This window comes from Haliotis cracherodii, unplaced genomic scaffold (assembly GCF_022045235.1).
Source record: "Haliotis cracherodii isolate W230 unplaced genomic scaffold, xgHalCrac1.p SCAF_19, whole genome shotgun sequence".
NCBI lineage: Eukaryota > Metazoa > Mollusca > Gastropoda > Lepetellida > Haliotidae > Haliotis > Haliotis cracherodii.
In genome coordinates, this window is record NW_027266274.1 from 5572368 (window position 1) to 5584468 (window position 12101).

The 12101-nt window shown below is 40.2% G+C and overlaps 1 protein-coding gene across 1 annotated transcript in view; it reads left to right on the forward strand.

Annotated features, from left to right (window-relative positions):
* The first annotated feature begins 2127 nt into the window (after window positions 1–2127).
* Window positions 2128–12101, forward strand: part of LOC139467052 (uncharacterized) — a 48289-nt gene continuing 38315 nt past the window's right edge. The window contains exons 1-2 of the mRNA XM_071248765.1: window positions 2128–2361; window positions 2846–3099. Of these exons, the coding sequence (XP_071104866.1) occupies window positions 2994–3099 (106 nt within the window). The 5' untranslated portion in view covers window positions 2128–2361; window positions 2846–2993. The remainder of the gene's footprint in view (window positions 2362–2845; window positions 3100–12101) is intronic.

Below are 12101 nucleotides of genomic sequence, written 5' to 3' on the forward strand. Positions count from 1 at the left end.
TATAACTTCAGCAGCATCAATATCTTGTGTGACCTCCTCGGCGATGTCCTAATTGGGTATACGGTCACACTCCTCAAAGAACGCAATTCAAGTTCCAGCCACTGTACGTTCATTCTTTACGGTAACTAATATCTAATTAACCTCCATGCCAAGGGCAACGCAGACGTAGCTCACTTAGCAAAACTAATTAGCACCAGCCACATATATTTCATGTAATTCATTCTTTATATTCAATTTGTGTAAACTTTAATTACTATCATGGCAATGCCATGCTGACGATAGCTCGCCTAGCAAAGCAAATTAACATCAATCATGCTATCTGAAGTGTCTACTTAAAATCCAATCGATTGTTTTCTTTAGCTGTAGATTACTTAATGACATTCAGACTGTGTAATTAACGCAGTTACCATCGTATCACGGTCACGTGACATTAACTTTACCTGTCAATTACTTAATGACCATTGTATAGACATCGAGACTATGTGTTTAACATCGTGTCACGGTCACGTAACACCAAATTTAAAAAAAAAAAAAATAGACATCCAGACAGCAGCTGTAAACACAAACTAATATTAATTGATGTAATTAACGCATCTTCCATCAAGTTCCTATTAGTAAATTACCTAATCTATTTCAAACCACCAAAATTGTAAGTAAATGACACTTAGTATGTTTTGGCCAATCAAGAGAATTCTAACGTTGATCAGTGGTGTTTCCAATACCTTTTAGATTATAAAAAGAGGTCCGTATTTCATATCAACATGTCGACGTCTTTCTAAATTAAATGCAGGAGACTAAACTCAGCAAAAAATCCCACCCGTGTACACCCAACATAGAAAATACAGAAAATAAAGATGTAAAAGAGAGTACTTTATACCCCGGGTCTCTAATGACTACACAGAAAGTGGGTGACCACAAGAGCATGCGCTAAGGTGAGACGTACCATAATGAACTCTGCACATAGACTAACGGCACTTAAGTCCGATGGAGGATTATGTCAACAAGTTTTTTGAGATTGAAAAAACAAAATTACAGAAAGAGTGTAATGATAAATGAAAGTTTTATCCATATTTAATTCATATTACATCCTTGATATCACGAGATATAGTGGAAACATCACGCGCTACGTTGTTTGCGTTGCTCAGAAAGTGATGGCGTTAGACGAGGGAAAATATCGATGTGTATGCAAAATGTTTTTAAATGAATGTAATCACCACTTTCAGCTGTTTTGTCGCAAAATTGAAAATATAACCACAATGGAATAAGGGCACTCCGGGTCACTAACAAATAGAACCGGAGGAAATCGGGGGCAGGATAGACTGGCGTAAACTATCATTCAGGCGCTCCAAACAATACGCATTTACTAGGCACGTGTTCCGTATTTCAATTTGACGGTTCCAAGGGAAACTTTGATTAAACCACGCGTCTGTATATCGAGGACCGCGACCTTTAAATGCAGGCACCACGCATGGCCAGTATTAGTGCCTTCGTTACATATGGAACACGAATTTGAATGATGGTGTCTGCTATCACTATTGATTTTCCGTCGATGAATGTTCGAGACACGAGAGTGTGATTGATCAGTCCATCAACGTCTCTCGCTGAGCGCTGGCGACACACTGCTGCAGACGACAAGACCAGCCGACCACACAGCGTGGCAGACGATCTCTTTATCAGTGACTCCGATGCGTGGCAGACGATCTCTCTATCAGCGACTCCGATACAGGTTGCGGAGATGCATGAAGTTTGTTCAGGGAAAAGACATGGCAAGAAATGTGTAGTAATACAAGTTATTAGGTAGATAAATACGTATTTTGCACTTTTTTATTAGTAACGTGGCCAAAGGAATAATGCTTAAGTAGCAAATAAATGGAAGTCTTGTGATGTCATGAGGGTAAAACGCAGCTTGAATGTGAAAAATCAGGATTTTACAGAAATTGACATGATTATTTTTTCATGGACATACAACACCACGATTGTCTTTGAAGCCAATCCGTCAACAGCCAGTGGCCTTTCAAGATAGAAACAAGTTCTTTATACTTCAAAGAGACAAAGTCATCGAATGAAGACGCGGATAAGCCTTTTGTTGTACCAGTACGTATAGAATGTCATGGTAACAATAAGGATATGAAGCGAAGTATATAGACACCAGCCAGTCGCGTGCATCCGGCGTATTGAAAAGCTAACCAGTCGTGAGGAATCATCGTGAAGTTATTTCAGACACGTTCATACCAATAATAGAAGACGACGAGGACAGAGTTGAAAATCAACTGCAGCAGACGACATTTGAAGACATGGAAGCAGACGACAAATGAATGGGTGTTTGAGTTGTCATCGAATGAAAACAGTTCCTGGACGAGGGTGAGTATTACGAAGAAAAGGGTAATCCTATTTATATATTGTACATGAAGAAACAGAAAACCAATACACGGATTTGTACTAAATTAGTTAATGACAAGAAATCTGCGATACCATTTTTTAGTAATTAATCGCCTTTGAGTGAGTGAGTGAGTGAGTGAGTATGGTTTTACGCCGCTTTTATCAATATTCCAGCAATATCACGGCGGGGGACACCAGAAATGGGCTTCACACATTGTACCCATGTCGGGAATCGAACCCGGGTCTTCGGCGTGACAAGCGAAGGCTTTAACCACTAGGCTACCCGACCGCCCTAATCGCCTTTGAGAAAACATAATATAATAGATATAATGAAGTTATCCAAGGCACTAACTAAAAACAATCGGTTTGAAGACACGACACAAAAAAAATTAACTTTCCAAGGCAGGGAGCGCGTATTTAATATGTTCCAGTGGGTGGTTTGTAAGTAGCGTATCGTCTTCCTCAGGATCGAAGAAACAATAACAAGACAGCTAATAGGCTCCCACGGGCATCACTTTACCTCCTTCCAGAAAAAAACATTCCATCTGTGTGACGTAGGTGAAATTGAGGCAAAGTAGATACACTGAAGCATTACATGCTGCGCGGGAGAGAAGATGAGTAAGATCATGGCCGGATACCCAGTTGGAGGGTCGGTTTTGATCGCCATCTACGTCTTTGTTTTGGACATCGTCACCAACGTAGATGGTGCATCCAATGCAGGTACGTCCGTTTCCATATCTTCTTGATACGTCGATGTTTTGTCTTTGTTATTCCTGTATTCAAAATGTGATTAATTGACCATCTATACTTACACGATCAACAACTATGGTGCCTTGTGTGGTTACGTTTCAGGCCTAAACGGACATTTGAATGAGTGAGTTGGGTTTAACGCCGCTTTTAACAGTATTGAAGTTTTTGAAGTTTTAACATTCATACGCACGTTTTGATCAAGTACATAAGTAGGTCTACTTAAAAGGATTTTCTTCACGAGAAAACTAGTTGGTTACTGAGTGAGTGAGTGAGTTGTGTTTAACGCCGCTTTTATCAGCGAATTGCGGCGCCTGAGACCAATGTCAGCCGCTTCCCCTTGCTTAGAACATAGGTTATTTCCTACCCTGTGTTTGTCAAATCTTACGAGCATGAAACATCCATATTTTGGATTTCCTATTCCCGTGATTATATCAACAATAGTTCGTGTATAGACGGACTGTTTAGTCAATTATTCAAAGCCCAATAACATATACATCGTTATGCTGTTGTTTTATTTCTGAAGCACCACATCTGTTATTTGGAAACCAATGTTTAAGTTGTTATCGAATCGCAGTCCAGTAGATGTATCTCATTAGTAAAAATGCCCAGTTAACCTAAAAGTTCTGAAACAAACCTGTCAGGTAATTGATAATCGGATTTGAAAAGTGAATTAATCTCACACAGTTTGACATGAGAGATGATCTTATAGTTCATCTTCAGACATGGCAAAACAGTTCAGTCGTAAATGTCTGTTTTATAAGTAAACAAGTAAACATGTCAGGCGGCTTGTCAACATGGGGGATGGGTTTATCTAAATGTTGGAATCTGCGATGTTTATCCCAGATAAGCATGTTTCCTAAGACAACTCATTACAGTATGTCAATACTTAAAAAGCCGTTAAACGTATGGAGAAAATCACTCATCGTTATTGATAGAAGATTCAACATGAAGTACCAAGCATGTATGTCTGCACGTTTGGCTAGAACTTGTTAATTATAGGTTTGTATCGTCCTGCCAGTGTTGTTGTTGCGTATCCTGATTGAGTGAGTATTGTTTTACGCCGCTTTTAGCAATATTCCAGCAATATCACGGCGGGGGACACCAGGAATTGACTTCACACATTGTACCCATGTCGGGAATCGAACCCGAGTCCTGGGCGTGACGAGAAACGCTTTAACCACTAGGCTACCCCAACGCCCCGAGTAACCTAGACGAAGATCTGAAATTCATATGATTTTATTGCATTGGTAATAATTTGATGTGATTTAATGTTAGACAATAAGATGAAATTATCAGTCCTCAGATAATAATTCTTTTGTCGGGATCTCACGTGTTATCTTCTCACGAGGAGTTCGAGTTAAAGGAGTTCGAGTAAGTGATTATATAGCGATATATGCGATGTATAAATATCACGTAAAAATGACTATGCTATGGTAATTAGTTGTTAAAGATAAACAGATATTGGAATAATAATAATACAATATGTACATTTGAAACCCCTGATTTATCATTCCATGTTACTTGTGAAAGGACCGAGTACAACTGGAATAGTAATACAATATACGCCTTCTGCTAACACGTTTGAATCCGCAGATATATCATTCAATAATACTTTGAAAGGACTGAATATAAACGGAATAATAATACATAATATTTTTTCTGTCTGGTTTCGGCTACATCTTAAGTTTAATAATTCAGATCCATGTCCGTCGCCTTGGGAAGTTTAAGTCTCTCGCGCCTATTTGTCCTATGTTTGACTTGTGTTTTATCAGTGGAAGGAATCGATAACATAAACAAAAGGATCGATTGATACAGCTGAGACCTGTTTGAACTGATTGAATAGTTTAAAGATAGGTAGGCCAGAGCATTCGTCAGAAATAGTAATACCGGCCTCTGCTATTTGTTAACGCTGCACTGGCAATATGCCAGCATAAATGACGGCCACCTGAGAATATTACAATCACTGATATGATCAAGTGATTTGTATAATAGCAACGTCAATGAACTCTGCGTTTTACAGAGGTTTCTTGTGATTATGGAAAGGGTTTTGTCGCTGTTATTTCTAGGAATCTAAGAACTGTGAAACTTTCGTAGTGATCACAATTTCCCGAATGGTATAAATCTCGTTATCTCTTCTGTTCCAGCGAAAATATAGAGACTACCCTCTTTTTCCTTTATAATCTTATGTCATTCTTTAATTCTGTAGTCGAGAAAAGTAAACTCGTATCTCATAAACGGTATCTTACAATTGCACGTTTTTTCTGAAATGTGCGCATTAATAATTCACTTCACAAGATCAGTGATTAGTCAGCCCTGATAACAGGCAATTGCAGAAGCAGAAAGAGAAACGTGTTAAGGCAGTGTCGTGACTACCATATAGGCAAAAAAAATAAAAGCACAAAAATAACTTTGTGAGTGATCGCCTATCGACGGCAGTACATCGGTCTGCCCGCTAGAGTAACCGCCCTTCATCAAAGGGACGCTACTCCATTCAATGAGACGTCAGAATTGTTTTGGGTCTGCCTGGTTCGCTCAGTCATTTCATTGTAATAATGTAACAACTGTTGTTAGGTGTCCAACACAGCGAGAAAAGAAAAAAATTAAAAGTTCCGACATAGTTCGGCCAAGTCCTTCAGTTATTATTAAGGAAAAGACCTAAAGACGCAGAGGTGGTGCCGGCGATTGAAAAAAGGCCTAAGTTAAGCCAAGGTTATATCTAGACTGTTATTTGCAGTATCTCGGACCAATATTTGATATAATGATAACAATGATCTGTAATTTATCCAGATTGCAGTTGGTCAATTCTGAGCGCCGTTAAAAACGCTCGACGCCGTGTTCGTTTGTAAACACTGAAAGTAGTACCTGCCTGACCTTACGTTTTTGAATATCTAATGCTTAATGACCCCAACGGATTCTGTTTTTATCCGTTAGCTTTACATTGCCGAGAAACAGACAAATAGAGGATTCATTTACAGTCGTGTTTCTGAGATGCGACCAGAAGGTCCGGCCGCGTCATACCAAAAAGCGTTAAAAGATAGTACCTGTTGTTACCCTGTCTGGTGCTCGGCATTAAGGGGTAAATCAAGGACTGGTCGGCTCGGAGTCAGTATACTCAGTGGGGTATCATGTTAAGCAGCACCATATCCGTGGATTATACTTTCCAGTCTATTTCAACTTGAAAACAGGGGCACGGATGGCCCAGTCGTCTAAGGCGCCGCGATTCGCTGTGCAGAGCTGCGTCCCTTGGGCACGCCAGGAACCTATGATTGTGGGTTCGAATCCCGGTTCGCCCCGATTATGTTTCTAGATTTGTCAGCACCATACCCGTCCTCGTGGGTTTCACCGAAGTGGTAAACGTCTGAGACATGCATCACTTCGGGCTTTCATCCCACATTAAGCTGACACGCCGTGATATAACAGGAATACTGATAAAAGCGGCGTTAAACCCAACTCACTCACACTCACTCACAATAACCTGACACCGACCGTATTGAACTGATTACGTTTTAATGATTGTGGTGGTTTGTGAACAAAGGCATGTTTATACAGCTAACGGGACATATTTATATACTACTCAAAAGAAGTAAAGGAACATCCAATTTTTGTATATGACTTTGGCATATTAACTATGGACATTATGAAAATAATCGTGTGTTCTTTAACTTCTTTTGAATAGTCTATAACACTGATCTGAAAAGGCTCACACGAACCGAACAGCTTAAAATAATCGAAATGCTATTGGCATGCAATACATTCACTAGTATATTTAAATATTGTTTGTTTATTTGTTGTTTAACACGCACACAGCAATATTCGAGCTAAGTGATGACAACCTGTAAATGATCGAGCCTGGATCATAAAATCCAGTGATCGATATTGTAAGCAACTATCCATTTCGTCGGCGGTACGGGGACATGCTATCATATAGGATAGTGGCCTCTTACTGCAAGCATGAGTTGCTGAAGATGTATTCTCTACCCGGATCTTCAAGGGTCTCGATGCTCGTGTCAGTCACTGGATTGTCTGGTCCGGATCACCCGATCCATTTGGTTGGGATCAATCCTAACCCGGAATCCCTACAATGTACATATATACAGTCAAGTCCCGTTAATCCGACATGATTGGTTGCATATGATTATGTCAGATTAACGAGTATGTCAGATAAACGAAATTAAGAAGTATCAACGTTCGTGATCGAAAATCGGACAACTACAAAATAGATAACGATACAAACACGTAATGTAAAATGTAAAATGAAATATTCCGAACGTTAAGTTACATTGTTTGTGGAATATGTTATGTACTCATGCAACCTCTAAAGCGTAACACAAAACAACTGTTACGGGCTGTATGACTGATTAAAAAAAGCCTAGTCTAGAATCGATGTCGCCAGTTTGAAACTGGTACCGCAAAGCTCAAGAAAGCTGCTTCCTTTTTGTCATTTCATTGGTCGGTCACAGTTCGCGAAATGTCGTTTTGACGTGACCTGTAATGGGATGTCCTCGGCGAAAGCGACAACTTCAATCTGATTTTAATGGGATTGAGGTAATCTTAGCATGCGATACAGGTGAATTGGGGTTTAATGTCGCGTCCAAGATATTGTACTTGTATGACGATGTGAATGCACGTGTGTGTGTGGTTGCTTGTACTAGTTCTGACTGATGTCGATTTATAGTGCTAGCTCATGATCACTAAGATACCATGCCACAGTTTAACATAATTACCCCACTCAGACACAGTATACTGACTCCGAGCCGACCAGTCCTTGTTTTAGCCCCTTATTGCCGAACGCCAGGCAGGGTAACAACAAGTACCATCTTTTAACGTCTTTTGGTATGACGCGGCCGTGGATCAAACCGCGGACCTTCCGCTCTCCGGGCGAACGCTCTACGACAAGACCACGGAGGTGGTCGTAAGTACATGTCAACATTTGTAATAAATATCAGAAATGTATTAAACAACGGCAACTTATGTACCATTTACAGACGGGTGCGTAAAGTCACATTTGATGCAAATTGACCTGTGTATGTAAATGCATTCACGTGACTTATCGTTTTGGTTCATTTCAGTGAGTGAGTGAGTATTGTTTTACACCGCTTTTAGCAATATTCAAGCCATATCACGGCAGGGGACACCAGAAATGGGTTTCACACATTGTACCAGGGTCAGTCGAACCCGGGTCTCCAGCGTGACGAGCGAACGCTTTAACCACTATGCTACCCTGACGCCTGGTTCATTTGAATATTATTGACACATATCAGACATTAAATGACTGACAACTATCATTTCGTTCTTACACAACGTCCAGTTCTGTAAGTATGACATGGTCAAACATGTAAGTATAACCAATATGTATATGGTTGGTTGGTTGGTTTGTTGTTTAACGCCGCGCTCAGCAATAGTCCAGCTATATATAGCATCGATCCACGCAATTGGGATCGATGACATGCATTAAACAAGTCAGAGAGCCTGGCCACCCGATCCCGTTAGTCGCCTTTTACGGCAAGCATGGGTTGCTGAAGACCTATTCTAACCTGGATCGTCACGGGTCCAATATGATTTATGGCTGAAAAAGGTCGTCATTTCGAAGTCTTTGACTCAAGATGTATATTTCTACAGATTATCGGCTTGGATCGAAGACATGCTTATGTCCAAAAAGTAGAAAATCAAGATCAAAACTCAGCATTTGTGAGACATTGTAGCCTTATCAATACAATTAGTGTTGTGTAAAATTGAAATATTGATGTAGATTGGCACACACGTGTTAACCGGCACAAGCCTGAGGCGGAATGAATAAGATTTTGCTGTTTAATTCCACACACAGCAATATTCCGGCTATACCACGGCGGTCTGTAAATAATCGAGTCTGGACTAAACAACCCAGTGATTGACATCATGAGCATCGATCGACGCAATAGGGATATGATGACAAGCAACATCCAAGTCAACGAGCCTGACCACCCGATTCTGTTTGTCGGCTCTTACTGCAAGCATAGTCGCCTTTTATGGCAAGAATGGATTGCTGAAGAACTATTCTACCCCGGATCTTCATTAATGCATCCTATAAACAGCCTCTCATTCCATAAACAGATCCACTGCAACAGGACTTCTAATTAGAAAAACGATTCTTTTCAAATCTCGACCGAGCGGCACTTCTAAATACTTGTACGATACAAGAATGACGTGCAAGTAGTCACGTGCAATGGGAGTAGCTGTTAGGACATGCAGGAAGCTCCTGTCGAGAAAAAGAATGGAGGCAGATTGTCAGCGATGCGTTATGTGCATCTCTAAATGTCGACGATAACTTGTACTGGGAACTATTGACGTTGAAGGTCAGTCGGAACATTTGCATTGTCTTCGAAATGAAGGAAGTTGCATTGGTTTGAAACATACAATAGCCGTCCACACAGACTCACATATGCACCTAAAATGAGAAGAGGATTTGGGAAAATGTTGTTTGACGCCATCGTCACTAATATTCAAAATTCGTCACCGTGACGAATATCGAGTGTGGACCAGGACAACCGGCGATAGATAGCCTTGTCGTAATGTATATTTTCTTGTCTGACTGTCTAATTATTTCATCCTTTCTGAAACCAGTCTCAGTGTTTATATCACGACATCCCGAAAAAGGGATCGGTTGCTACGCGGTGTGGTTGTTTCTGAAGGCTCACAGAAGCGGTACGTGTTTTTTTCGTAATGACGTACTGTTCATGTATGATTCGACATTCACTGGAAGCTGATAAAACTACAATCCTGCTTCTATACCTATTGCTATGTTGGACAGTTGGAGAATAGGAGAGGTTCGTAGCAACGCTGTTGCAACTGCAACTGGAGCTTTACTTTGAACATAAAAATTAAAAAAACGTCATTCTTATCAAACTACAACGTAGCCCGAAGCCACAACGGACCATAAAACGTAAGAAACAAAATATCCGATTGATGTCCGTATAGATTTAGAACTAATTATCATTGCGATGAACCTTCGCATGAATATTTAATACTTTTTCCAATAATGCTAAGATGAGCGATAAGAAATATTGAAGGTGCTGACTGTAACAAAGTGTATGCAAACATGTGTATCAAAAAGTGGGACCCGTGAAGATGATTGACGCAGCAGGATGTAAGGTGACGCGCCGACGTCCAGAGAAGCTTGTCTTTCCTTTTTCGGACGTTAACGCAACTCATTTATTCTCAGACCCCTGAAGATCCGGGTTAGAAGAGGTCTTCAGCAACCCATGCTTGCCGTAAGAGGGGACTATGCTTGTCGTAAGAGCCGACTAACCGGATCGGATGGTCAGGTTCGCTGACTCGCTGACCCAATTGCGTGGATGGATGCTCATCAATCACTGGACCACTGGATTGTCTGGTCCAGTATCGATTAGTTATAGACCGCTGTCATATAGCTGGACTATTGCTGAGTGTGGCGTTAAACAACAAACAAACAACAAAATGTGGAGAGAGGTTGAATGTTAATTTTGTTTTCGACATATGTCACGACTTTTTTAAATATCGAGCCAAGACAAACCAGTGGTTGATAGTATGAACATACACGTGGACACGGACTGAAGGTGCTCGGTATCGGCTTTGTTCCAGAATACCCATTCGTCATACTTCAACTTAAAAAAATTAAATCGTGAAAAACATGCCGGAATAATGTATACTGTAAGATTGCTTATAAAGCATGTACCGCAGACTCTTGATTATAAAGTGCTCGCCGTGATATTGTTGGAATATTGCTAAAATCGGCGTAAAACGATACTCACTCACTCACCCCCAATTATAAAGTGAGTGATTGAAGAATGTAAAACAAACTGTGTTTGCAATGTGGAGCTCATTGTGAGTGAGTGATTGAGTATCACTGCATTGAGCACATTTGTACGGTTAGTTCTGTTGATACCAAAATGTGCAGCATTACACAATGTCCGTATTTAAGAATATAAACAATAAAAAAAGCTTTTAAAGTGGTATGAATCCATACCTCGCTCCCTTCCTTCACCACATACTTATTCTCTCCCTCACTCCAAAATTCCTGATTCCCTCCCTCTCATCCTTCCTCCCTCTTTCTTTCCCTCTGTTCCTCGGAATATATGATCTCACATGTCAAGCTATCCACATACAGTAAACTACGGTTATCACGAACACGCTTATAACGAACTGACCGATATAACGAACTTATTTTTAGTCCCGGGCATTTGTTGTATTTATGATGTATATATGCTTATAACGAACTACGAGTATAACGAACAAAAATTAGTGGTCCCTTTGAGTTCGTTATAACCGTAGTTTACTGAAATGGGTAAAGGGTGCCACGTCCTTTATATTTTCACAGTAACAATCTCCCCACCGTAATTCATCTCGATATCTATCATATCTGATTTCACCATGGCAACTCCCTTGGGTCTCTTGGCGGCCATATTTGATTCAGGTTGAAAAATAAATTCCATGTGTCACGAAGGCCAGTATTTTTTACTTAGTAGCATCAATTTGTTAGATTCCCAGACCTTATGTAGTTACGCTTCAGAATAATTGCTTATTTTTTTGTCTACTCTTGCAAAATAGATTGCTTTTCGCTTTGATATAAAGCCCGAGCACTGGAAGATAATTGATTACATTTGATGAAGTGCTACGGGCGTGGATATATAAATCGATGGCGGTAAAAATGATAACTTATGTCATGTTGCCCCTATTTTTCTGAGAAGGCATATTATAACCACATGCCGAATACTGATTGTGGACACAGTTTACCACAAGGTTTGCAGGCACAATTATGTAATTTCGAGCTATTATTCCCCTGGAACTAAAGAACCGAGCCGATACAATCATATTGGAAAATTCATAAGCCGTGCCTGAAATTATTTTATGTAGTTAATAAAAACATTGACATTCCGTGATCCGACGTTCTAAACCAAACAACTGACCTTTTGGTAAGGATATTAAGTTATTTATATTTACAGTGACGCCCCATAAAT